The sequence below is a fragment of the Gracilinanus agilis genome, chromosome 5 (assembly GCF_016433145.1).
Source record: "Gracilinanus agilis isolate LMUSP501 chromosome 5, AgileGrace, whole genome shotgun sequence".
In the NCBI taxonomy this organism is placed as follows: domain Eukaryota; kingdom Metazoa; phylum Chordata; class Mammalia; order Didelphimorphia; family Didelphidae; genus Gracilinanus; species Gracilinanus agilis.
In genome coordinates this window covers 40,271,519-40,299,132 of record NC_058134.1, presented here as the reverse complement: position 1 = coordinate 40,299,132, position 27,614 = coordinate 40,271,519, and the positions used below count along the sequence as shown (strand labels likewise).

The window sequence follows — 27,614 nt, the reverse complement described above, 5'->3', positions numbered from 1 at the left end:
CAGTCATGTCTGAATATGACTGATGAAAGGGGAAAAACTGTCACCCAATTCCCTGAGAATGAGGACAGGCAGCCTCATCATGACCTCGACTGTGTCATCAGGGATAGAATGTCTGAGAAATAAAAGACAAAGGCTACAAAGAGGTACTAACACAACTCAAGTTGATCTATAGCAAAGGAGAAAATGACTGGTGCTTTGGGTTACAAAACTCTGATAAGGATGAAATAGGAGCCAATTTCCTTGAAGATGGACAGCTAGTAAAAGTACGGATTCCCAGCTAAATGAATAAACCATTTTATTTATGAAGCAGAAGAGAGCCCCTCATCACTGAGCCCTAAAAGGGAAAGTGAGGCACAAGCCACTAGGCACAAAGCTCAGGGGCTCTCTGAGGAGTCACCCAAGGACGGAGCTTCTTTACGTGACACTCAGAGAATCTCCCAAGAACAATGATTTAGGTTTTAATGTTTATTAAATATAATCTTAGGTGATTCATCCCGAGTCCTCCCATACTTTATAAGTATTCAAAGTGCTATTTAAATGGGGGTGAGTAATTTAAGAAAAACTAAATACTTGTGAAAGATTTCTTTGTGGGTGAGCAGGGAGTCAGAAAATCTGCATCAAATTTCCCATTTTGAATCTTCTTGGCACCCAACGATGAATACCTATTCAAATTATATTTGTTATATAACTTACTTTTGAGAATGAATGCAAGTATTCAAGAAGCGAATCACCCATTCTTTCTCCGACTTGCCTACTTAAGACAGGACTAGAAATGTGGAAAGGAGAGGGGAGCATGACACACAAAGGAGGCTCCAAGGGACCCCAAGAGCTAGATAAAAAATGTACATGGAATGACTCCTCTCTCTCCTGGGCAAAAAGGAATCCTTTATTTATATCTAAATTAATGACTCTTCTTTTTGTTTTGAAAACAGAATGTACTATTGAAAGAAAGGCCACATGAAAAGTTACAGGAGGATTATTAAAATTTACAATTAAATACAAGTAAAAAATCATCCAGGCTGAAAATCCTGCGGCAAGTCTTGGACTTGAAGAAACGCCGAGCCTACGTGAAGGATATCCTGATCTGAAAAGAGAAGGCTGCGGAGAGCCCAGCGGCACAATCCGGGCTGCCCTTCGGCCCCACTAACGTACACGTTTTCCACAGATGCTCAGCAGAACACGGTGTGTGGATACGGAAGGTGAGAGAAGGCATCGGATCGTCCTAATGGCGGCCGCTTAAGGATCCCAAGCCCAGGCGTGCGAAAGTTCTGCCTGACTCCCAAATTCACATGTCCAAAGAAAATACAAGCATTTACACTGACTACGAAAAGCAAACATTTACTTCAAATCGCAGTTTAGGCTTTTCAATCACAAAAAGAAAGAAAAGAAAACAGTGGTCCGACAGTGGTAATGTCCTGTGCACCCCCCCTGCCCCCCCGGTCCCCCAACGGCAGCTCGTACATGGCAAAAGAAAGGAAATAAATAGAGTAGCTGGAGGGGCCCTCCTGGGCCTCCGCCTCTCACCCAACGAGGCGCCTCTGAAATGTGACATTTATTCTTGTATTAGTACTGAAGCCCCACCACCATAAAGGAAGAGAATATTTAAAAATAAAAAAGAACTAAAATATGTATATCTAAGATGGACAGTTTATCTCTCGTCAGACCTCGTAAGTGCAGAAGGTGGTTCGGGCTTCGCCGCTGTCCTTCTTCCTCTTCTTCTTCCTCCTCCTCCTCCTCCTCCTTTTCCTCCTCCTCCTCCTCCTTCTCCTCTTCCTCCTCCTCCTCCTCTCATTCACCTCCCAAGTACTTCACAACGTTCCCATCTCAAAAGCCAATTAAATCAAGGACGATTCTATCCAAGTTGCATAATTCGTAGGTGACTCCCAGCAGGGTGACGTCTCAATGCTGCCGCCATCCGGCGCGTCGAGCGCCCTTCCGGTCCCTGAGCCCTCCGCGAGTCCTTGAGCTCCACTGCTGCCCTTGGCTCGGCGGCGACGCATCACACGTCCAGGAACGAGGAGGCCGAGGATGAGGCTGAGGAGGCCGGGCCGTGCTTCTGGCTCCGCTCCCTCCTCCTCTCCACCTTCTTGATGACTTCGGACACTACGCACACGGACGACGTGAGGCCCAGCAGGAAGAGCAAGTCTGCAAGACAGAGGGCGGCGGTTAGCTCTGAGGACTGGGACGGCTCGTGGTGGCCCCGTTGGCAGAGGCCCTGCACCCTCCCACCGGCCTCAGCACGAAGCCCAGGAGGCCCCCTCCCCACCCAGGCCGCAGGGAGCCCCGGGCACACGCGTGGGCATGGTCTGACGTGGACGCCCACCAGCGAGGCCTTCGCTTCCTCAGGAGCCTGGCGAGGCAGTTCCTGCCCTCCAACGCTCCGGGAAATCCTCCCCAGCCCCCTCCCATGGCCAGCCCAGCCCCGGCTCCGGCTCTGGGTCTCGGCCAACTTCTCATCTTTGTTTCGGCAGAGGGCCGGCACAGGGCCCAGCGCAGCCTCCATTGAGCCTCTGTGTCCCCGTGTTTAAAATGGAAAGAATAACCCTGGCCCTGGGTGACAGCGCAGGCAACGTCCTCCTCAAACCGTCAAAGGAAACGGGAGCTATTTGTAAGTGTCTGAGTCTCCGGGGGGGCCAGCCAGGGACTCTCTTCCACACGGCAGGTCTCCATGGGTGGCTGCTGGGTCCAATCTGCGCTTGGACGGTGGCCCCCAGGCCTGCCCCAAGCCCCCTCGGGCTGGAGCCTCATTCCAGGAAAGCGCCCACCAAGGTCACGCACAGTTTACACCTCTACATGGCTGTGGATGATGAATGCGGGCTCCTGGCATGGAGAACCCACCAAGGCCGTCATGGCTGTCCTGGGCGCACAGACTTGCCCCACGTCTCTCGGAGCGCTCGATCCTTGGAGGCCCAGACCTTGGGATGAAGCGTTCGGGATTCTGCCTGGCCATGGTTTGCTTACCTAGTATGCTGAGGCTCTCCGTCTGAAAAACTTTCTGAAGTGGGGGGAAATAAATAACAAGCAGCTGCCCCATGATGGACCCGAGGACCGCATAACAGAACATTTTATTACTGCAGAGGCCAGTTTCAAACACAGACTTGGTCTGAGAAAAAAGAGAGAAGCACAGCAACATGATTTCTGTGCGTCTGTGCTGAGCTCCAGGTCCACAGAAGCAAATCATACGATACTCAGAGAGACGAGGCAGAAACAACCATTTCCATGACTGCCTGGCTTCCCCGCTCCCTCCATCTCTTATTTTTATACCCTGACCTTCTATCTAGAATCGATACTAAGTATTGGTTTCAAGAGAGAAGAGCAATCAAGGCTGGGCAACTGACAATAAGGGACATGTCCAGGGTCACCAAGCTAGGAAGTGACTGAGATCAGACTGTATGATATGCAGAAATGGGCAGCCATTTTCTGTAGGTACAAAATAGCAGTTTGTCACTTTGGAACACAGAACCTGGCAAAGCACCCCAGGGCATGTGCCAAGGTGACAGTTAAGGATAGGGTATAAATTAAGGTCCACAAACCCCTGGGACTGCTCTTCTTTCTCTCATCAACTTGCATTAGGCAGGAGATGGTGGCAAACTGGGCCCCAGGAGGTTTGGGAGATCGGATTAGGCAGGCAGGTAGGAATAACCTTCATTGCTGGCCAAATCAATACCTTGTTGGCATAGCCAACAACCTTTAAATCAAGCAAGAGTGAACAGCTAATTTCAAGAAAACAACAGCATCCGACCCAGGGCTTGACAGCCTCTGGGCTCAGCAACAAACAGCAACAGAGTTGGGGAGAGACCCACAAGGTCTTCCCATACTCTGCATCTTAGGAACAACTTGTGTTTCCATATTTATTTTAGTCTTAATAATTAGGCAATCTCATTTAGGGTACCTTCACCCATTTTCCTTCACCCTCTTACCTGTCCTCAGTTTGATAACAAATAAACCCAGTTTCATCCTAAAGACTAAATAATCTTTGAAAACCAACTTCTTATCTTAGTAATAGTGGCTAGTTTCAAGCAGTCAGATCCGGGTAACATCTCTATAAACTGCTATTTTGTACCTACAGAAAATGGCTGCCCATTTCTGCATATCACAACTGGAACCTAGGATCTCCCATCTCCAAGCCTGCCCCCGTACCTATGTGCAACCTTGCTGTCCCCCTCTCTACCTATTGACAAGCCGATGACGCTAAAAAATGTCAAAATGACTTTTCAAAACTAAACCATACTTCTGAATATTTATATAGGAATTACAAGTGAAGACTTCATTAAATAAAATACCCTTAATAAGAATTTGTAATAATTCACATGGTAGAGAGGCAACTAGTCAGGCTATGAAAAAATGGCTTGCCTAGAAAATATAATCAAAAAAGGCTGACAATGTATTACTTTTACACAGAGAACTATAGTTCTAGGGCCCTTACATATTTAAAAACAAAATCACATAAGATTAATGTACTATTTACACAAAAAGTTGACTTTGCAGTAAAGCACATTCCTTACTTCCTACTAGGTAACATGTTTGCCTTAGCTTCTGTTCATAGCTCATATTCTTAAAAGCAATAAATAGCATTAAAATATATTGCCTAATTCTTTTAAATAATTCAGTATTTTTCTTCAGTCAAGATGAATGAAATAAGACTATAGTCTTAATAAGGCAGGGTGTGCTATAGAGATGAACATATTTAAAGGAATTACTCTGAACTTTTAGAAACTTTGTTTCAACCTTGAATTAATTTATATTTATTTTCAAACACTGTTCACTGTTTCACTATCATCCCAGATCATTCTCTAAAGCATTTTAAAGGAAAGGAGAAGGTACTTTTAAAAAAAATTTAGTGGTAGTGGGCAGCTAGGTGGCTCAGTGGATAGAGAGCCAGGCCCAGAGATTGGGGGGGGGGGGGGGAGGCACACGCGCAGGGTCCCAGGTTCAAATCTGGCCTCAGATACTTCCTAGCTGTGTGACCCTTGGCAAGTCACTTAACCTCCATTGCCTAGTCCTTAGCGCTCTTCTGCCTTGGAACCAATATTGGTTCTAAGACAGAAGGAAGGGTTTAAAAAAAAATTGTTGGTGATGCAAGTAAGTTAGAATTTTTTCAACTACATTTTTTCTATTTCTTCTTTTATCTAATTTGCTTTTGAAAATTTTAAATGAAAACAGAATTGTACATAAGTTTAAGTTATTAAAATGAATTTGAGGGTCTAATGATTTGTATTAATCTAACCCAGATGGATACGCCTGTGCTTACAGGTACAGTGACAATGATGGCATTACAAAACAGGATTAATAAAGTCAGCTGCAGGGGCCAAAGGAAAATAAAAGGTGGTAGAGGCCCAGCTGGCAGCTCAGGTCCTCCATTTGCTTGGTCTCTAATCTGCACACTAATTACTGAATAGAGAACATTCTGTTAACTTGAGGCTTATAAAGTCATTCTGTCTTATCAAGACTTTTCAGGAATGTCTATTAAAACCCTTAAAGCTTGCAGAAATGCATCTCACCTGGGAAAAATTAAACATGAGGGGGAGAAAAAACTCACACTGTCCAAAGTAAATCCCCAAACCTCAGACCATCACCATAGCAACCACTTAAGGAGAAAAAAAAATATTTCCCCCAAAAGAGTAAATCCTTTGGAGCACTTGAGCTTATATGCATCTATGTCTGGCTTGGCATATGAAAAATTTATACCATTTGTTCATATATGATACAACTACGAGTCCCAGCTACAACTTATCTGGCACTTTAAAGTTTGCAAAGCCCTTTAAAAATATTTCATTTAACAGGATTTCATTCATACCCTGGGAGGTAGGAGCTATAATTATCCTCATTTTTCAGACAGGACAACTTAGGCAGAGTTACAGTGACTTTCCCGGGGTCACACACCTAGTATCTGAGTTTAGATTTGAACTCAGGTCTTCCCAACACCAGATCCAGCGTTCTAGCCACTGGACTACCTAAAAGACTGACATTTGTAAGGAATAGATATAGATAAAAACTCTGTACTGTTTGTCCATTGTGCTAAAGGTCTGAACTGACCATTCATCAACTGTCTCCTAGTCCCACTTGTAGTCAATGATAGGCATTTTCAGGACAGGTACTTGGGGTTGGAGTGTGTGACCATAGACTGGGGGGATCCAAACCACAAATGTAGCCACATTAATGGAAAAGCCCCCTGAACCAGCTGCCTAAGTATCAAGTCAATGGCTTACCTGTGATCTGGAACTGAGAGCATTGAACATGTCAAAAAATACAAAGCAAGTAAATGTCATTGTTGTGTCTCGAGGTGTTATCACATTGTCCCGTAGCTGCCAAGAAAAAACGGAAACGGCCTCCTTAGTGGCTGCACTGAATGCCTGAATTTGACATGAGTTTTACAGAGAACCATTTCCTTTATGGTTTTATTAAATAATTGCATTCTAAGGCAAAAAACATTAAAAATAAGCTAACCAAATTTCTCTAAAGTTATTTAAATAAATCACCCCAGGAATATATGCACAAGCTCATTTTAAGAAAATGTGCAGGATGTAGTAGACATTTTCAAAAACTTGGTTTCTCTGATTGGGTATTTAGTGTAAAGGAGGCTGCCATCTTTAAAACTCTCTGAAGAACCATAAATAATAAGGCCCTGCTCCATTTTTTATGCTAGAAAGGAAAAGAGAAAAGGGAAAACTTAAAGAAATTACCAAATAGCAAAAGGTACAATTAAAATGCAACCTGCCCTGTCCACCCTGAAGGAGCACAGAGAAAACCAACGCCTCCAAATTATCATCCAAAAGCAAACATCTGCTTTATTTCTTCACCCACAGTACCTCTCCCCTCTCATTCCTAGAGTCCTGTTTTAGTAGCATTAAGAATCCTACAGTTCATGATTAATCTGATTATAATTGTTGAGGATGGGAATGTCCTGCTCTGTATTCATACCTCCCTCCAGAAGACAAATAAAGTTCCACACACAATGATTATGGAGGAAACTAGTATTTTAACAATCAAATTTTTGGTCAAAATGCTGTCCTTCCAGTTTCTTGGTGGTTGACGAATCACATCTTTATCCACAGGTTCTACTCCGAGGCTTAAAAGCAAACAGAAAAACCAAATGGTTTCAAACGTTGGAGGCCCACATTTGTGATTTAACTAAGTCCCAAAATACTGACTATATATTAGAATCAAAGAATTTGAGAGATGGAGGAAATTCTGGGAACATTCTGAGATCACTATCTCATTTTTAGAGGAGGAAATTGGTTCCCAAAGAAATTAAGCAACTTGGTCAGTCACACATTCAGAGTTCACTGGGCTCTTTCCACTATATCACATTTCTAAAGAACAACATTATGCATTATTATTATTATTAAAATGCTATTATCCTAATACATAACTCCTATGCATCCATGCATATGTGGAGTACTCCCTGAGGAATATACAATGCTACTTCAATATTAATCAGATGTTATAAATTTCACAAATTGACCAGATTCTTTATGCAGAAAAGAATTTCTTAAAAGTTGCCTAAAATAACCTGTTACTGAAGGCTTAGTTCTTTAGAGGACGTGACTGTGTTGACATATCGCCATGAGATCTGTCCCCTGTTTGTCTCACCAGAAGCTCTCCTACAAGCCATTTTCTCCTTTTACTGTGGAGGACCCAAGTGATCCTCTTCCCCAACCATCACTCAGCAAGTCAGTGCTGAGTTCACGCCTGAACCCAGATACCTTAATAATGAATTCCAGTAACACCATCACTGTAAATATAGAAATTCCCAGATAACAAAGAATCACATCATGGAAAAATAATGTGCCATATAACAATAGTTCAAGTTTTAGGTGGACAAGACATTTGTTTTTCCATATCCCATATGAAACAGCCTATTACCTCTGAGCTGGAGGTCCATCCATAATAATATTGATCCACAAAATCTGCATGGCATTGAGAGGATTGGGAAAGTTCATTAATGTAGCCAATGAGATTAAAGTTAGTGCAGCAATGCTCCTGTTGAAAGAAGCCAGTAAATAAAGTCATAAGCATGGTAACTTTTTTTAAATTTTTTTTTTATTTTAAACCCTTAACTTCTGTGTATTAACTTATAGGTGGAAGAGTGGTAAGGGTGGGCAATGGGGGTCAAGTGACTTGCCCAGGGCCACACAGCTGGGAAGTGTGAGGCCAGATTTGAACCTAGGACCTCCCTTCTCTAGGCCTGGCTCTCAATCCACTGAGCTACCCAGCTTCCCCCTATGGTAACTTCTTGCTGATCATACAAGACTAATTTTGTAATAATTAGGTTGTTTTAAAGACAAATTTCATATTAAAATAGCGATAAGTTTTCAGATGCAAACATAGTAGGTACTTGAAGACCAAACACTCGAAAGTGAACACACAACACCAAACTTCTTAATATAGCTTCTGATCACACCTCAGATAAATACACAGATAAAAAACTTGCTTTGACTGCAACCAGAAATTCCCAGATTTTCTAAGCATCTTAAAACTGGTGATTAATATAGAGTTACAGAATTAACATTGTTTAAGGATCATAAACAATTGGGTTCATTAATGACAAAAAGCTAAGCACTTATTTGTTTAAGATCTTTAACTTATTAATGCTAAACATAAACATGACAAAGGTCCTGCAAATAATGTTGGATATGTGGACATGTCTAATTATGAGGAGGACTTACTGAGGATGCTACTTTTTATTTAGACTATGCAAATGAACCCATATCTTTTAATTTAATCTTACTCTACTTTCCTAAGCATTCAGATGGGGCAGCTGGGTAGCTCAGTGGATTGAGAGCCAGGCTTAGAGACAGGAGGTCCTGGGTTCAAATCTGGCCTCAGACACTTCCCAGCTGTGTGACTCTGGGCAAGTCACTTGACCCCCATTGCCCACCCTTACCACTCTTGTGCCTTGGAGCCAATACACAGAAGTTAAAGGTTTAAAAAAAATGACTATGCCTAAGCATTCAGATGCTAACCCAGGGGTCGGCAACATATGGTTCTTGAGCCATCTCTGGCTCTTTTGAGGGCCAGATATGGCTCTTTCTGCGGGACCCATAAAGTCCATTTTTTTTCAAGCACTGTTACAGAAGCGGCACTGTGAGCACTGGACGGCTCTCACGAAATTACATTTTAAAAAATGTGGCGTTTATGGCTCTCACAGCCAAAAAGGTTGCCGACCCCTGTGCTAACCTAACACCAGAAACAGAAAACAGCCACTTCTAAGCATTCTACATTAAGATTCTTGCATAACTTAAAAAAAAAAAAAAGAGAAACAATAGTACCAACTTACGTGCTCAACTGGAATCTAACAAAATTTTTAATGTTATTGTAAATCCCTTTACCCTCTTCAATTGCAGACCTAAAACACAAAAATTAACTTAGCACAAACATTTCCATCATATCAGGTGAGTTCAAACATAACCTAGTATTAAGGGATAGCTCTTTGGGAGAGGGAAGAGAAACAGGGAAGTTTAGGTATTGTACAAAAAACAAAAGGGATCAATACAAATCTTTTTTTAAAAAATCCTAAACTGGGAAATATATTTGGAAAATAAATGCATTTCTAACACATTGAACATATATTTAGTATCATTAACATCTGCCTTTCAAAGAATTCTGTCCCAACTCCATTCAATTCTACAAATTTTTATTAAACATCAACTCTGTACAAGATATAGGAAAATTAAGGATATGATCCCTGAGCTCAAGGTATTTATCATCTAACAGCAGACATCTAGTTATGCCTACTCTGTTCTAAACTCAAAGCTTATGCAAATAGTGCAGCAGGATCTAGAACTGAAGGTGAGAGCTCCCCAAAGAACAAGGGGGAGTCTGAAATCCCGTTCAATGTAGAATTGTCCGAGTTAGGGAGCACAATGGATATCCAAAAGAGAGATGGGGGGGCTGGTCACATGGCAGGAAAGATAACTAAGGGAGAAGTCATGGGATTCCCTAGAACCCACCAAATGCTAAAAGAACTATGGGAAGGTCCTCAACAATCTAGGAAGAACCCCTGCGGGAGGAAGGTATGTAGGAGGTATGGCCAAGAGAGGCACAAGGTGAGAACTCGGGGGGAAGCCATGATCTCAGCCACTGCAAAGACCAAGGGGCCGAGAAGATTACAGACCCACAGAATGGCTCGAGAAGATGGTCTCTGAAAAGGATGATGGAGGGAGCCTATCCAAAGACTTGTATCGCGAGTTTTGACTGGACCACTTCCTTACTTATTCATTCATTATTTATTAAACACCAAAGTACAAAAGCCTTTTGCTGTGTGCTAGGTATAAAGTTCTGGTGAAAGACAACTCCTAAGTCACTGAGCTGACCACTCATTAGTTAATAAAGTGCTTATTAAGCCAGGCCCTGGGGATGCAACCAATAAAAAGAAAGACTGTCCCTTCCCTCAAGGAGTTTATAATCTGATGAGCAGACAATAAGTAAATAAATATATCCAAATCAAAAGATATATAGTATCAATAGGAAATAATTAATAGGATAAGGAAGGGCTTCCTGCAGACTATCAAATTTCAGTGAGGACTTTAAGGGAAGCCAGGGATGCCATTTGGGGAGATGGCCGAGAAACAGCATTCCAGGAATGGGAAACAGAGAAAGGAAATGTCTGGAGCCAAGAGAAAGAGTGTCTTATGTGAGGAACCTCCAGGAAGCCAGTCCCTGAATTCAAAAGTCCACAACAGAGAGTAAAATGTAAGAGGATGGGAAAGGGAAGAGGCGGCTAAGTTATGAAGGGCTTTGAAAGCCAAACAGAAGTTTCTGCATTTGATTCTAGAGGCCATAGGGAGCCATGGAGTTTATTGAGGAGGGAAGGGACATGATCAGTTGATCTTTAGGAAAACCACTGAAGAGAATGAATGGAGGATGGACTGGAGTGGAAGAGACTCGAGAGAGGCTATTACAAGAGTTCAGGGGTGAGGGGAAGAGGGTCTGTCTCAGAGAGAGAAGAGGGTAGATGATGCAAAGCTGAAAACAACAGATCCAGGTAAGAGCCTAGAAGGTGACAACTGAGGAGTCTAGGAGGACTCTTGGGCTGTGAGCCCACAGGCCTGAGGAGAGTGCTGCTGTCCACAGCACTAGGGAAGGGGTTGGGTGGGGGATTGAGGGAGAAAGATAAGTTCTCTCTTGGACATACTGACTTTTAAGAAGTCTACGAGACATCCAGTTTGGGATGTCTGAAAGTTGGAGATATGAGACAGGAGGTCAGCAGAAAGATGAAGACCAGAGATATTCAAGAACCATCAGCATAGAGATGGAAATTAAATCCATGAAGTTGACAAAATCACCAAGTGAACTAATATAGAGGGAGAAGTGAAGAGAGCCCCAGATAGAGGTCTGTGGGACCCTCAAGGTTATAGAGCATGACCTGGATGAAGATCTAGCAAAGGAGATGAAGAAAGAGAAGTCGGCTAGGTCAGAGAAGAACCAGGAGAGAGTGTGGTCCCAAAAACCCAGAAAGAAGACTATCAAAGAAAAGATGGTGCTTGGCAACATCAGAGGCTGCAGGGAGATCAAGGGGAATGGAAAATGATAAAAGGCCAGGGCATCTGGAGATTAGGAGATGATAGGTAACTTTGGAGAAAGTTTGTGAGTCGCTTAATTTCTTGATCCTCAGTTTCCCAAAAACTGGGAATAAGCCTTGTCCTGCTTGCTCTAAAAAGTTGTGCATAAAATGAGAACCTAGCAATGTAAATTCTTTGAAAATAGTAAACTGCTATAAAAGAACAAGGTATCGTTAATTGTACAATATTAAATTTCTCATTTTTTTCTTTGCAGTATAATGACTCACTTAGGTTCATTTTCAGGCCCTAGACAATCAACCCTGGAAGGTAGGTAGTCTAAATATTATTACTGCATTTTTACAGATATGAAACTGCTCTGACAGCAGAGAAAGTAGCAAGGTCTACAGAAGGTTTTGCTTTTAGGATGGGAAACCTGTTGACATATTTGTAAGTGCAATCAGTCAAATAAACCTAATAGACAGACTAGCTAGATATAGATGTTCGTATATTTCTATCTCTAAAAATTTCTTCTAAGATAGACATGTTCACAGTTCAAAGAGGGGGGAAAGCTGTCTGAAAATTATATATTTTTGTATTCCTCAGTTTTGTCCCAGTGTGAAGACAACATTTCAGTTTCAAAGTAGTTTAATCTTCAGTCCTTTTAAGGTAGCCAATACTATAGCAGGTATATTGCCTAAAGAACTTGCAAACGTACTAAATATTTACAATGAATGATGAACAGAAAAGAATTTATATTCAAGAAACTAAATGCTACATATTTGCATATAAAATAGAAATCTTATTTTTTTCTATTCTAGTAGGCAATCTAAATCCATTTAGATGACAAATATTCAAGTAACTCATAGTTTTCTCATGGAATTCCCTGGTGGGGAGGAGAAAAACTTGTTTCAAATAACTCCTACAAAAATATAACTTACATTATTGTTTGAAAATCATCATCCACTAGGATCATATCAGCTGCTTCTTTACAAACATCGGTTCCAGTCTGTCCCATTGCTACCCCAATATCTGCAGCCTTCAAGGCGACAGCATCATTCACTCCATCTCCAGTCATAGCTACAACTGAGCCATTATTCTGGAGGGACTAAGGGGAAAAAAAAACAGAACTTGGTAAAAATGTTTTCTCCACACAGGCAAAGAAGTAAATCTCTCCATTTCCAATATGATGTTATACTATGCTTAACATCAAACCAACAGAAATGAAATTTCTTTTACTTACAAAAAGATCCAAATTAGACCATTTCCTCTTTCCTCCTCCAAATAAGCTTCCTAGTTCTGGCCTTTTCTTGAAACACACATTTTCTTTTCTATCAATTTTAAATTGACTCTCTTTCAAAATTGCTGCATTTTATAGTCATTTTCTCCCAAATCTTTAATTTTCCTTCATCTTTTAACTCTGTTCTCCAATTTTACCTTTTAACAACATCTGTTTCTCATTGTCAAGCCTTCATGTAACAGGTCTCAATTCAAAGTAATGCTAATATTCTTAAAAGAACTGATTCTTTGTATTTCTCTCATGGGTAGCCACCGCCACATGGAGATTCTCTTTGATCCTTGCTGGGCTGACTCTCACAAAGCAGCCCAGCCCTGGGGCCAGGCCAGGCTAGGCTCAGATCCCTTCCAGGGTGGATGGTTGTCACAGGACCCCAGAGTCACACCCACCCCTCAAGGAGGCTTCAGAGGAGCCTCTTAGAACAGGAGCAATATATTGACAAGAACACAGTGACGTTCATGCCCTTCTGTGTCCAGAAGAAGAAAGAGCAGCTCAGCTTCAGCCCCAAAGGCAAGGTGGCCTCTCAGGTACTGCTCACACTTCCCTTGTATGAGTCATTTATATCCTCATCCCAGTCCATTGTCACTTTCCAGTCAAAGGTAGCACACGTATATGAACCTCAAGCTTACTGATCATGAGAGTACAAAGCAACAAGCATGGTTGACCGGATGTCAACTATCCGCATCAGGTACCTACCTTGATAATTTTCAGCTTATGCCTCGGACTGGCTCTATAGAAAACTGCAACCTGAGGGGAAAGCAAAATGTGGGTGTCTCAATTCCACGGAAAAGCCAAAGAATGCATCCCTCACCCTTTCTTATTACTCCCTGGCCTTGCTTTACTGAAACTGGGACATAAAAAGGCACGTCATGGATGACTCCTTTCTATGACATTTGTGGCAAGAGAAATTACAGGAATGTTGGCATCCTAAGACACTCTGTCTGACCTAACTCTTGATTTTTAAGCAATACAGCAACAGGGTGAAACCTCCCTTTAAGTTGTTTAAAAAAAAAAAAAAGACAATCTCTGCTGGTTATACACCATGGTTACTTACGATCTTCCTATGTCTAGCTAAAATGTCCAATTCCCTTCCTTCTACTGCTAGTGGATCCAGAAAATGGATGGTTAGTGATTCTTGTAGTCTTTTGTAAAGTTTTCCCCTATGATGTAAAAGTCTTTACTGATTCTTTTTTATTCAAGCTTGAGTGTTTCTTTCCTTTACATGTTTATCCTATCTTCTAGTCATTATTTCATTCTATTGCCATTATCTAGACCTCCAAACCTCTTTCAAAAATGACACAATTTTAATGACAGTCTAATGCCAATGAGAAGTAATGCAATGTCAATAATCCACAGTATCAGAGGCAGCTGGATGGCTCAATGGATTGACAGTCAGACCCAGAGACAGGAGGTCCTAGGTTTAAATCTGACCTCAGACACTTCCTAACTGTGTGAATCCTGGGCAAGTCCCTTGACTCCCATTGCCTAGCTCTTACCACTCTTCTGCCTTAGAATCAATACTCAGTAAGGCGGAAGGTAAGGATTTTTTAAAAAATCCACAGTATCAAAGATGATAATAATTATACATATACATAATTTATATATAAACATAATAATGATATAATAACTTTTGTGATTTTTTTTTCCTTTTCAAAAGTTTAGAAATCTAAGAAGGAACCATTGAGCCCATCTTCACAGAACTCACAAAATACCACATCTCCTAAGGAAGTTGTCCTGATAAGGAGAATAACTATCTTGATAAAAATCAAGTATCTTTAAGATTATCTCTAAAATTTTAAGTAAGATATCTTTATTGATATGAATACGAAAGGACTTTAGTGACTTTCTGGTACAATAGCCTCATTTTCCAAATGGGTAAGAGAAGATGAGTTGGTATCCTTCTCTACATCCATCAATGTTTATTGAACTTAATGTTACATTAATTTTATTTTAAAATGTGTTACAAGGAGAGGAGAAGAGAAAAAGAGATGCTGAGAAGAGGGGGAGAGAGGAAAGAGACTCAGGAAAGGGGAAGGAGTAAAAGCAAGACACTCCATCATCTAAATATCAAGTCCTAGTGCACTGTGGGCTTTAGTATTTAACGATCATAATCTATTCATGAAGGAAGAGTGGCAGAGTGGATAGGCAGCTCACCTCAAAAGCCAGGAAAAGTCAAGCCTGTTCCAACACATACTGCTTATGTTGTCTCTCGACTCTCTAGGAGTATACATTTCTGAGAAGGCGCTAACCAGTGTGGACTAGAGGAAGCTTCCTCATACCAATAAAATCCCAGATCCAGACCCTAACTCTATAGACTTTACAGCAGAACTAAGAACACTTTATGCTGCCAAGTCCTAGGGAAACAAAGGAAAAGCCCCGTTTCTCCTTGCTTTCAAGGAGCTTCCCCGATGATGGAGGAGCCAGTGTGCATGGCAGGAGCTTCAACCCAGATACTGAGCAGCCAGAAGGTGATCCCAGAGAAGGAAGGCACCGCAGCTGAGGCCTCTGGGAAAGACTGACTTCCAGTGGAAGGTGGGTCTGAGCCAAGTCTTCAATAAAGTGATCAATTCATATTCAGGTCCTAAGATGTGATCGCCGTAACTGGACCGAAGTCAGGACCACAATGAGGCTCCGCAGCAGCAGCACGGCATGGAGGTCACCTCTCCAAGAGGTCGCCGGGTACCCCCACTCCCGCCCCGGGCAGGTCCCTTGGCCTTTCTCGGACTACTTGCTTGGAGAAGAGGGACAAACACGGGAATCCACAGAGATGGCTAACCTCAGAGCATAACTGCTGAAGGTTCTCTCCTGCATCCTCTGGGGATCGAGGCTTAGCCCTGTGCCGTTTGGTAAATTTAGTCAAAGCCTCCGACAGCCTGACACGGCCGCTTATTGCGTGGGAAGGTGGCATGAAGCCAGGAGGGAGCGACAGAATCCCAGAAGCCTGAACAGGCTGGAGCTCTGGAGTGGATCAAATATGAAATGCAAAGTCTTCCATTTGACTTCACAACTAACATCTGAGGGTGCCGCGGTCATGCAGCATTTGTTCTGGGGCTTTTAGGAGCTCAATGAGGCAGCGGCCGGCCTGGAGGAAGGGGACGCTGCCTTCCACGGCCCTCCTGGGACCATCTGAGGAGGCCTGGCTCAGGCCGTCAGCACTGCGATTGAAGAAGAACGTTGGCCAGCTGGGGAGGGTCTGGGGAGGGCAGCCAATCACAAGGTTATGAGGTGAAGGACCTACGCAAGGCGAGTATGGAGGAAACATAAGATCTGTTTGCAAGTGGATACCAGGTCTATGTGCCCAGAGGGTAGAATCAGCAGTGGGGGAACACCACAGAGAGACAAATTTAGGCTTACTGTCAGGAAAAGTTATCTAAAAATGTGAGCTGTCCAAAAGTGGGATAGTTTGCCTTAAAAGCTGGCAGGTTCTCCGTCCCAGGAGGTCTTCAAGCAGAGCCTGGGCAACTACTTGTCAAGTGTGTTGGGGGGGAACCCTTTGGTAGGTGGGTTAACCTCGACAGCCGCTGGGGTCCTCCAACTATCGGATTCTATGACTGTCAGTTTTCTCCTCGCTAAAGTTATCTCCACATTAACTCCACAATCCATTCTTCTCCAAGATTCATCTTGAGCCACCAAATGAGAGATTAATCTCTATTCCCTAGGCAATATCACACTGACTGACACTTCCACATCATCTCTGGTTGGGTAAGAGAGTTTCCCTTTTCAAAGACTTTTCTGATCATTCAAAATGAGCTGTTGTTTTCAAGAATTCATATTCAAAGGAGCAGCTACGATAAGTGTTTTTAGATGGCTAAGAGATGGATTGAAGGTACACAAGTAGGAAAATGTCAACATAAAAGTAAAATTTTCACACCATTTGAAAATGGTGTGGTCTAGCTGTAACAGGAATTATCTCTTTCACAAAGATTATTATATCCTTTAACTCTATTCATTTGAATTACTACCATGTTTTTATTTTTATTTATTTATTTTTAAGCTCTTACCTTCTGTCTTAGAATTGATATTAAATATCACTTCCAAGGCAGAAGGGCAGTAAGACCTAGACAACTGGGGATAACTGACTTGCCCAGGGTCACATAGCTAGGAAATGAACCAGATCCTCCCAAATCCAAGGCTAGTGTTCCATCCATTGTGCTACCTCTCGGCCCCACTAATAAATGTTTTTTGAAGTAGTTACAAAGACTATGTAGTCCAGGTTCTCACAGGGTAATCCTAGTTAAAAATAAAATAGAAAGAAATAACAAACTGACTTCACCAAAAAACAAGGCTAAAGGCAGCTTATATCATTATCTTAAAACTGTTTCTAGAGGCTAATAGCATTATGACTACAAGATCACTAAAAAAGACACTAATGACATTTAAGGAAGCCACTAGAAAATACACATATGACACAGCCCACAGGGTAAAGCTGTAATCTCTTCCAATTCTTCCCTTCAAAGTGAGTCAATATGACATCCTTGATACAAGGGAAAACTGAGGAAAGTTTTTTTAAAAAGGCCCCAAAAAGTTAACCCATAAAACTATTCCAATTGGACCATATCAGGAGACATTCTTTGAAGGAACAGAAGAAAGAAAATCTTGCATGTGTTTTTTTTAACTTTGTCAGGGTGAGTTGACAGCAGAATGATAGGAACAAGGTAAAGACTTAGTAAAGTACAAGGTGAAATCCTAGTAAAGACAGAAAATATTCTCTAGCAGAATTCTCAGGCATGACTTAGGAAAAGAAAGAAACTGAACTAAGTAAAGGAGGCAGTATTAGCCTTATTTAGAAACTATCTATTTAAGGGACATACTTAAAGCAGAATGATTTTAAGCAACTGAAATTGCTGTTGGCAGGGTTTGGGTTTGTTGGGTTTTTTTTGTAGAGAGCAAGTGACACAGGAGGTAAAGGAGTTAAATCTCTTCAAAATACAATTAGGGTACTGATCTTAATTTTCAATTTTTCAGCAACTGTTTGGATTATATAGATTCTTCCTTTTATCTTCTATTATCTGTCTTTGAGATAATTTTTAATATTCTTAATTGTTTTCATCAGGAGCCAAATTGTGAATAGGAAAGTGAAAAGATGAAATACCAGAATCTGTCCAATTTTAACACCTTTTGTTTATAATCTCTAAGATAAAAAGTTTGGTAGAAGTTCAACTGAAAGATACTAAGATTAAATTAGCTATGAAGTTCAGTTGTCTTTGTTAACATACGTTATTCTATTACATCTATAGAACAGTATGGGATTAAGTTTCCTTCTGGCAGCAAATTTAAAAAAAAAAAACAAATAAATAAAGGCTGGATCAGAATAGGAATAAAGAGAGAAGCAGGGAGGAATCTCTTTTAAATGCACAAACAACCTGGAAGAATTCACACCTTCTTCTGAGCCTTTGGAAAATAATTAAAATCAATAAAAAGAATGCTAAAAAAAGAAAACCTTAAGAATAAAATCTTTTTCTTTACCCCACTGCCTACGCTTCCTGAGGAAAAGCACCTCTGCATCTACACAAGTGATTATAGTTAGAGGAAAAGGAGTCAAAATGAACAAATACTCAAAAAACCTGCTGGGCTGATGATTTTCACCTTGCTGCAGACAAAAGTCTAACCTGACCAATTAGGAGCTAGGGATGGCCAGAAAAGCAGCAAGAACCTAAAGGATCATAGGGTTAACAATAAGGAAGAAAGAGAATAGTCAGTGGAGAAGTCTCAGGTTAAAGAATTAATTGGTAGGGGAAAATGTCTAGAGAAGCTGCATAGTGTCCCACAAGTCTTAGTGTGGCTTTGAATTTTTTTTTTTCTGAATTTTAACACTGTGCTAAGTCCTATGGGATGCTCTTGGAAGAGAACTGTGACAATGGAGGCAGAAACAAGGTCAGGGACGCACCTTATTAGTGCCCACAGAATCTGGGGTCAGGTCAATCTAACTAAGGGACAAGGAAGGATGGCCAGTGAAGAACTGACAAGTATCTATTTCAAGGAAATTGTTCTGCTTCTTTCCTCAAGGTCCCAAAGAATGGCAGGATACCACGGTCCATTGGGCTCTGCTCATAGACCATGTTAGGTCAGGCAATAGGCCTCTCCTCCCAACAGGGGTTTCCCTCTCCAGCTTTATTGTTTTACTACTTTATCTTACCCCAATCCCTCTCCTTTTTCTTTTACTTCCTTCATTCTCACCGGTGACACCTACCAAGCTAAGATGATGAAGAAAGCTAAAAAGCTAATGTATATTTATTTTTTAATATTTTTATAATAAAATATATTTTTAATAAAATATATATTTTAATCACTTACAGAATTTTTCCCCTGGAACTTTTCATTTCTCCCCTCTAAGTGATTCCAGTTGTGATGTACCCTTTACACTATGAAAATTTTGTTGCTTTTGACTGTACTTATTTGTAATTTGTCATCAGAAAATAATTTTAAATTGTTTTTCTTGCCTTCTCAATGGGTGGGAAAGGGGGAGGGAGAGAGCTAATTCGGAATTGAAAATAATAAAATAAAATTGAATTTCAAAAGATCATATCCCTCTTTCAAAAATCAAAAATGCAATAAAATGTTATTGCTTTTGAAACCTACCTTTGGTGCTATCTGTGAAAGCTGCTGCACATCCATTGTATCAATTTCTTCTCCTGAAACTGACTGGGAATTTTTGGAATACAACCCCAAGCGACTGGCTGCAGAAAAAATTGAGGGGGTGGGTACAGAAGGGGAAGAGAGCAAATTAAACAGCTGACCACTATGATGTACTCAAACGGATGACCATTTAATTCAACTCATTTTAGCATCCTGAACCTTTGGATTTTTCTTCGATTTTTGAGGCATTAAATAAGTCTTTTAAAATAAGAATATTTAGTGATACTACATGGCTGTAAATTATAAAATGAAATACTATAAAGTCCTCAGGAGCAAGAATAATTTTATTTTTTTGTCACTGTGGACCCAGAACCTGGAATAGTGCCATGGAGTAGGTGACCAATGCTTGATTGGTTGGAGGTAGACTGAAGCAGGCTACAGAATATCATTCACTAACAATTCCATGTGAAAAGTGACCTGAAATATATGGCAAACATCTCTGACTGAAATAGAGGATGACCAATGAGAGCAAAAAGCAAGGGTCAGAACAAAGCTCTGGTGTCCACAAAACACCAAAAGGCAGAGAGAAGATGGTATACTGTGGGGATCGCCTAATGGGCAAGTATCTGGAAAAACGAGAAAGCACTGACAGGCTGGGCTCTGCACCAGAAGAGGAAAGGCCAATGGAGTGCAAGCTCAATACTGGCAGAAGCCATTTTGCTTCCTGTCTTTGAATCACAGCACCTGGGATTATAGATTATTTTAAGAATAATCTAAAATAAAAATCTTAGGCCCAACTTCTAAACAATCCTAAAATGAATTACATGTCATATCAAAAATCATTAGATATTAAAACTATAACTCAGCCTCATTTGAATCAGTATAAAGCTCTTGCATTGTAGACAATCCCCATTTAGGGGATGAGCAAGCTGAGGACTTCCTCACTGGGGTCTGAAGATGGAGATGACTATAATACTTCCTGTCCCTAAATGAACTATGCCATCCATCCAAAATCCCACCCAGGGAGCACCCACCTGCCAACTCAGGTGGCAGAGATAGTATTCCAACTAAGATTTACAAATGACTTCATATATTCAGGAATTATAACCAAGGGCAACTAATAAAAATAAGTGGTGGCTAACAGAAACCTTGTTTAAATGAAATGATAATGATCTGTAATTAGTGCAACAAGCAGAATGAACTTCTGACTACCTTTTGTTCATATTGCATGGAAATGCATCCAAATTTTGAGGCACTTCCATTAGTTTAAAAAGGTAAACACAGTCTTAGTAATCTTATTGATACAAAACTCTGTCTAGCTCTGAACCTAAATAATAAAGCAACATTTAGTTACATTAGATTTCTTTAAAGCAGCAGAAAACCAGCCAGTTCATTATTTTCTACCTCCTGTACCTTGCCTTTTGTTAAAGTCCCCTAATGAAGGTCAGCTAATTTAAAAAGTGTTGAAATAAAGGGTTCTATGGGACAAGCCACAAGAAATATGAAAAACACAATTTCTTTAAGAATGAAGTCAATGATCATTTCCTAGCCGACTCCACATGCCAGGTCTGGGTCTGAATCTCATCCCTAATATCTAGCACAGGGATCTCTAAAATTCAACATTAATGTTGAATGGAATAACTGGCTCTGCACAGGGCACTATAGAGTGAGCAGCACTTCACCCCACCATTTCATTTGATCTTCACAAAATCCATGAATTAGACAAAGCCATCTCATCTCCATTTTGCATACAGAGAAAATAAGGCTCACACCAGTAGACATGACAGTTACTAAGTGAAAGGAAAGACTCAGCCTTCAGTTTTCTAACTAGATTTCTGGGCTCCTGGAAATACCAACTGCACTGCCTCTTCTGGTAATGGCACATAGTAATATGCTTTAAAGACCATATGTTAATTAAAAAGGAAAACTCAGGATATTTTAGACCTTCTTAGCAAACTTCAAAATTAAGAAAATGCCCAAGACCTAAACAGGCAAAGCCGAAGGCTTATCCTGACTGCTCCTGTGGTGCTACAGGACTTCAGATAAGTCAATTAACTGTCTGTGCCTGAACAAGGGGGAATAGAATCCCTTTCTTGACCCAACCCTGCAAGGCTGTCAGAGCAGACCCTAATGGAAGGGTTCTGAAAACTCAAAGGCCAAGTAACACCTTCTTTGGTCTTCTCATTACTATTGTTCCTGTTGTTAAGCACAATAAACTGAAGGGAAGACTATCAGAACAATTACCTAACTTCTTATGAATTCTGCATGATGAAGTAGCTTCCAAATGATTCCCCCAGACTAGCTGCTAATACTACCATATTATCTAAGGCTCCTGCATCTTTCCATCTGAATATTTATAGCCCATGTGACAGGGGTGTATGGCTGGGAGGAGGAATTAGTCTCTGCTTCACAGTCACATCTTGATCCTCTTGTGACATGGATGTCGCCACTTAAGAACACACCAGCCTTTTCGAACTCTCCAAACAGTCGGGTGGCAAAGTTAGAATGACCACGTACCAATGGCGATTGCAGTCTCCTGGGAATCTCCAGTCACCATCTTTATGGACACTCCAGAGGCAATGAGCGTGGTAACGGCTTCTTTCACGCCAGTTCTAGGAGGATCGATAATTCCCACCAGGCCCAGAAATGTCAGTTGTCCCAAGTCAGGGCCAGAAGCCAAGGCCAGAACTGTGGAAGAAACAAGAAAATTCAAGGAAAAGAAATATGAATCTAAAAGAAACCAATTCAAATATATCTAGGAGAATAGAAAGTACACTCTAGAGCAGTGACGGTGAACCTTGTAGAGCCCGAGTGCCCAAAATATACCCTCACAACACATGTGAACAGCCCCCTTACCCCAGACAGGGGAGGGAGGAAGCTCTCCCATAGGCTGGTGGGCAGAGGGGCGTGTCATGTAAGGAATATCCTCAGGTATAGTGGAAAGGGGGAGGGGAAGCAGCTCCCTCCAGCACGTGTGCCTTAGGGTTGCCAATATGGCTACAGAGCATGAAAATAGTTCAAGAAGAATTCCCTTAATTGATCATTTAAAATCCTAGTTAATTTTATTCTTATTCAAATATAAAACTGTCTGTGATCTAGTGACATGACTCTCCTTGCTATATTTTAGATAGTCATTTTCTCTCCTGACTCCAGGCATTTGAATTGATTGGCTCTCATGCTTGGAATTCTCTGCCACCTCATCTCCGCCTCCTGGATTCCATGTGATCCCAGTTAAAATTCCATCTTCTACAAGAAGCCTTTTCCTATCCTCTTTAATGCTATAGGGCCTTCCTCTGTGATCACCTCTAGTTTATTCTGGATTGATCTGTCTATATAAAGAATTGTTTGCATGTTGTCTTCCCAATTAGACTAGGGTTTTTGGTGGTTTTTTTTGTATAGTTATCACTCAAGACATAGTAGGTATTTCATAAATGCTGGTAGATTTAACTTACCAATTTACAAGCAAAATCATAACATACTGAGATATTTTTAATTAAAAGCTCTATTATACTGGTTTCCTTTTGAAATGAGTCTCTAAAAAAAAAAAGTTTTCTATTAAAAAAATGAGGAGGGTAGCTGGATAACTCAGTAGATTGAGAGCCAGGCCTAAAAAAGGGAGGTCCTGGTTCAAAATCTGGTCTCAAATACTTCATAGCTGTGTGACCCTGGGTAAGTTCCTAAGACCTAAACTTAACCCTCATTGCCTAGCCCTTACCACTCTTCTGCCTTACAACCAATATGCAATATTGATTTTAAAATGGAAGGTAAGGGTTTAAAAAAATGATGAAAAGGGTTTCAAGAATACTTGTTTTACATAATAAGTTATAACTATGTTCTTTCTTTTTCCCTTTCCCTGTTCAACCTTTTTTAAAAAAAAAAAAAAGTATCAGTAACCAAATTAGATTTTGGCCCATTTAATTTTTTGCCAAGCATTAATATTATCTCCATTTTGTTCTGTATTTCTTGCTCATTCTAATTTTCTATGGGAAAGCAGCATTTTGCTTTTTTTGCCTGTTTATTGAAAATCATTTAAGATTCTCCATTCCTAATTTTAAAAGAATATAAACCAAACATTTTGCATTTTTAACTCATCCCTAAAATAAATGAGTCTACTTTTTTTTTTAAACCCTTACCTTCCATCTTGGAGTCAATACTGTATATTGGCTCCAAGGCAGAAGAGTGGTAAGGGCTAGGCAATGGGGGTCAAGTGACTTGCCCAGGGTCACACAGCTGGGAAGTGTCTGAGGTCAGATTTGAACCTAGGACCTCCCATCTCTAGGCCTGACTCTCAATCCATTGAGCTACCCATCTGCCCCCTATGAGTCTACCTTTTGATGTGACCCTATGTTGAGCAATGACTCAGCAGGCACTGAAGATGGGAGAAATTCTCTTTTACTTCCTGTTACGAATAATAGGGGATGCTGTGATTTCTCCTAAGAAACCTGACGTAATAATGAGATTGAAATAAAGTTTCCCCAGGTCTCTAGTGTTTTTCCCTCCAAAGTTTACCTTTGCTCTCTAGGATTTGGCGACTGAAAAAAAATGACTAAAATCCTAGAAAACAATACTCCATTTTCCATCTCTGACATTAACCTGATTCATTGCCCAGGCTCAAGGGAGCCTGGGATCTCTTGGATCTCTTGGCTCTCTTCTCCTTCAAAGAAGGCTAAGAACAGGCGATAGGACCAGGAACACTGAACCAGCAATTTCCCACAAGGAGGATGCCAGCCCTACATTTTCCTAGGAAACAATCTTGTTTGTTCCTCAGCTGAAGATCATTTGATGGTCCTGAGACCTTCTAATACTTCAGCACTAATCAAAATAGGGGTTTTCTCTCGGGCTCCCCATAACTTTACATTTCCATTACATCCTTTTAGCCTGCAATTTTTTGGTCAATTGCTTGCCAATAAAGACTATCTACTTATATCCACTAATATAGGAGACAGACGTGTCTGCCCAAAACAGCAAAGTAGATACCCTAGAATTAGAATTTCTTAAGATTAATTAGCCAAGGAATTCAATTCTCTAGCCCTAGGACTCCAAAGAGAGCTAATTTGCAAAATCTTTAACTATTTAAAAATTGTTTTAAAAGATGCTCAGATTTTATGGTTTGGGTAGAGAACAAAATTTAGCTGATGAAGTCCATGGAAGGTGTATTTTTCTTGGAGAGTAAAGCCAGGAGGTTTCTTTTCCTCGTTTTCAATGTGTAGCTTTTCACTTCCTTCTTTAAGACCCAACCCAGCCAATTCCATCCCAGCACTGCGCCCAAAGCAGTGGGTGGTGGAAAGTGAAAGAAGAAGAGAGGAGCGGGTGCCATGCCCAGGTCAAGGGCCACAAAGAGGGTGGGGGCACTGTGCTAGAGAAGAGAGAAGCAGAGGGAACAAGCATGCCCAGAGAGGGACTCATTTGAAATGGGAGAAGACACTGAAGTTAGGTAAAAAGAGAAGAAGCTGCTCATGTGTGTGTGTGTGTGTGTGTGTGTGTCTGTCTGTCTGTCTCTCTCTCTCTCTCTCTCTCTCTCTCTACGTGCTCCTTTAGGGTCTCCTGGGCCAAATCACCCGGGATTGTGTCATGAGCAACCTGGGAAATGCTTGAATTCTTTGAGCTGGATTTCTTCAAGACTAAAGGACTGGGATGCTTTTTCAAGTCAGGGAATGTCATCTCTCATTTTATAGGTTAGAAAACAATAATATACTCTTCTGGCCTTCTAAATACATTATTACCTGCAAAATCTTTTCAGTTCCCATTTCATTTTCATAAATGAAGGTCTAAGCTGACCTCAGCTGCGGTTCCCTGTCCTAGGGCAGGGGCTACATAAGAGATGGGGGCACAGGCCCTGCATTCTCTAGCCTTAGGCCTTAAAAGTGCATCCCTGGGATGATAAACCATAGGAGCAGAGTTATTAACTGGAACAAAGGCCTCAAATTGAGCTCTTTCAAATTCTTCAAAAGAGAGGAAACACAGACAAATCCCTTTTGTTTGAGTTTAACTTTGAAAATAACCTTTATGTTCCTTTAGGGAATTAAAGAATCTCTTCTCAGAAAATGGAAGTCAAAAGAAAGGCTGCAGAGGATGGAAAGCCTCAATAAGCAAGGGAGTCATTCTAAACTTTTAAGTACTTCTAAAGACTCACAGAAACAGGGCTGTGGCTGCCCTGGTCTCTCAGACAAGGCTTGACCAAACCTGCTGATCCTGGGAAAGAGCAATCCCTCAGAATCTGTCTTGCCATCTTGTGCTGAGTTTCCAAGTTTCCTTGCATGTCCAAAAGGTGAACCTTCAGCCACCATAGTCCAGCTATGACCTTTCTAGAAATCTCATGCCTTCTACTCTCCTCCTACCAGGACAAAGTTGCAGGCCCATCACATTAGGCTCTACTTAACTTGAGTGAATACAACTATAGAAGCTTTCCAGGAGTCCTGGCTCCTGGGGTCAATAGTCTGTCAGGCCCATGGTTTTTCTCCTAGCCGTTACCTCCTAATGTACTTGAAACCCTAGGGAGAGTGTTTGCAATTTATTCGTCAAAGACCAGAAGGCTACAATGATCTGTAGCTTGAGTCAAGCCTCTGTGATGAAGGGGGAAAGCCCAATTCAAACATTGGCAAAACCAGGTCCTCCTTCTTGTGAGGTAATAGCCTATTGCTTCTGTCCTTAAAGCATGATCACAAAGGCTAGGAGAGGAGAGATGGCACTTGTTTAGAATGAAGGGGTTGCAAAAAGTCTTTCCTATAGCCTTTGTTCACCCTAGTGTGGTCAGTGAGAGAAGAAGATCCTTCCTAAATTAGGTTTCATCAAAATTAGAAAGCCTTGCCACTTCTAGCTCATTAAAATTGGAGAAGGCATTGGTAGAAATGGAAGCAGCAGTAAGTTTCCTGGCTAGAAAATATAGCCATGAATTTGTGCCTATCACTGACAGCACAGAGTAAGAAAAGACTCAGCCTCTCTCTTCTCCACAGCCTCCTGCTATAGATGGATCATCTTCTGATGATGAGGGGAAAAAATAGAAAACGTAAGCCCTACTTTGATTATACACAATCTTCTTCAAAGAAACATTTTTGGCCCAAAAGAAAATTTTGGAGTAAAAGAAGATATGGACATAGTTAACACTCTCCTGGGTATAAGGGGGGATTCAATATTTCTGTTAAAACATTATAATCAGTGCAAGAAGAGAGGCAAAACCAATAAAAATCACTTTGTTCTTGGTCATCTCTCATATGTAAAATTAAAAAAAAAAATAAAACTTTAAAAGTGCTTCCCAGAGGTTAATTACAGTTAGAAGGAGTTCTAAGTCCTATCTTTATTCATAAGATGTAATCTACTTTCTCTCCATCACCTCCTTCTCAATTTTGTGCCAACCAACCAAAAGAACTCCAAAAAAGCCCTAGAAAACAGTTTTTTCTTTTTCTTTTTTTTTCAAGAGCTATAACTGGTCAAAAGATATGAACAGGGAGTTCTCAGAAGAAATTAAAACTATCCATGGTCACATGAGAAAATGCTCCAAATCACTACTGATTAGAGAAATACAAATTAAAACAACTCAAAGACACCACCTCCCACCTATCAGATTGGTTACCATGACCAAAAAGGAAAATGATAAATGTTGGAGAGGATGTGGGAAAATTGGGACATGAATACACTGTTGTGGAACTGTGAACTGATACCACCATTCTGGAGAGTAATATGGACCCATGCCCAAAGGGTCCACAGCCCAAAGCTATTCAAGCCTTTTGACCTAGCAATACTACTACTGGGTCTAAATCCCAAAGAGATCAGTGAAAGGGAAAAGGATCTACTTGTTTAAAATATTTTTTGAGGTGGCAAAGATAGGGAAGTGAGGGAATGTCCAATAGTTGGGGAAAGGTTGAACAAGCTGGTATATGATTAAAAGGGAAAACTTTGTGCCATAAGAAATGTTGAATAAATTTTTAAAAACCTACAAAGATCTATATGAACGATGCAAAGTGAAGTGAGCAGAATCAGGAGAACATTGTATACAGTAAGAGAAATATTGTACAATGATCAGCTGTGAAGGACTAAACTATTATCAGTGAAACAAGGTGTCAAGATAATCCCAAAGGACTTGTAATAAAAAAAAAAAATGCTCTCCACAGCCTAAGAAAAAACAATTGGAATCTGACTTCAAATCAAAGCACGCCATCTTTCACTTTATTTTGTGGAATTTTTATTGTATGTGTGAAATGTGTCTTCAGTCACAACATGGAGAATGTAGAAACATGTTTTTC

The 27,614-nt window shown here is 40.9% G+C and overlaps 1 protein-coding gene across 1 annotated transcript in view; it reads right to left on the bottom strand.

Annotated features, from left to right (window-relative positions):
* Positions 1 to 1,764: 1,764 nt before the first annotated feature.
* The window catches only part of ATP2C1 (ATPase secretory pathway Ca2+ transporting 1), a 137,190-nt gene continuing 111,340 nt past the window's right edge, over positions 1,765 to 27,614 (bottom strand). The window contains exons 18-27 of the mRNA XM_044678804.1: positions 21,892 to 22,062; positions 19,378 to 19,475; positions 13,495 to 13,545; positions 12,443 to 12,609; positions 9,281 to 9,349; positions 7,867 to 7,983; positions 6,922 to 7,069; positions 6,210 to 6,305; positions 2,962 to 3,103; positions 1,765 to 2,145 (exon numbers count right to left, since the gene is read on the bottom strand). Of these exons, the coding sequence (XP_044534739.1) occupies positions 2,000 to 2,145; positions 2,962 to 3,103; positions 6,210 to 6,305; positions 6,922 to 7,069; positions 7,867 to 7,983; positions 9,281 to 9,349; positions 12,443 to 12,609; positions 13,495 to 13,545; positions 19,378 to 19,475; positions 21,892 to 22,062 (1,205 nt within the window). The 3' untranslated portion in view covers positions 1,765 to 1,999. The remainder of the gene's footprint in view (positions 2,146 to 2,961; positions 3,104 to 6,209; positions 6,306 to 6,921; positions 7,070 to 7,866; positions 7,984 to 9,280; positions 9,350 to 12,442; positions 12,610 to 13,494; positions 13,546 to 19,377; positions 19,476 to 21,891; positions 22,063 to 27,614) is intronic.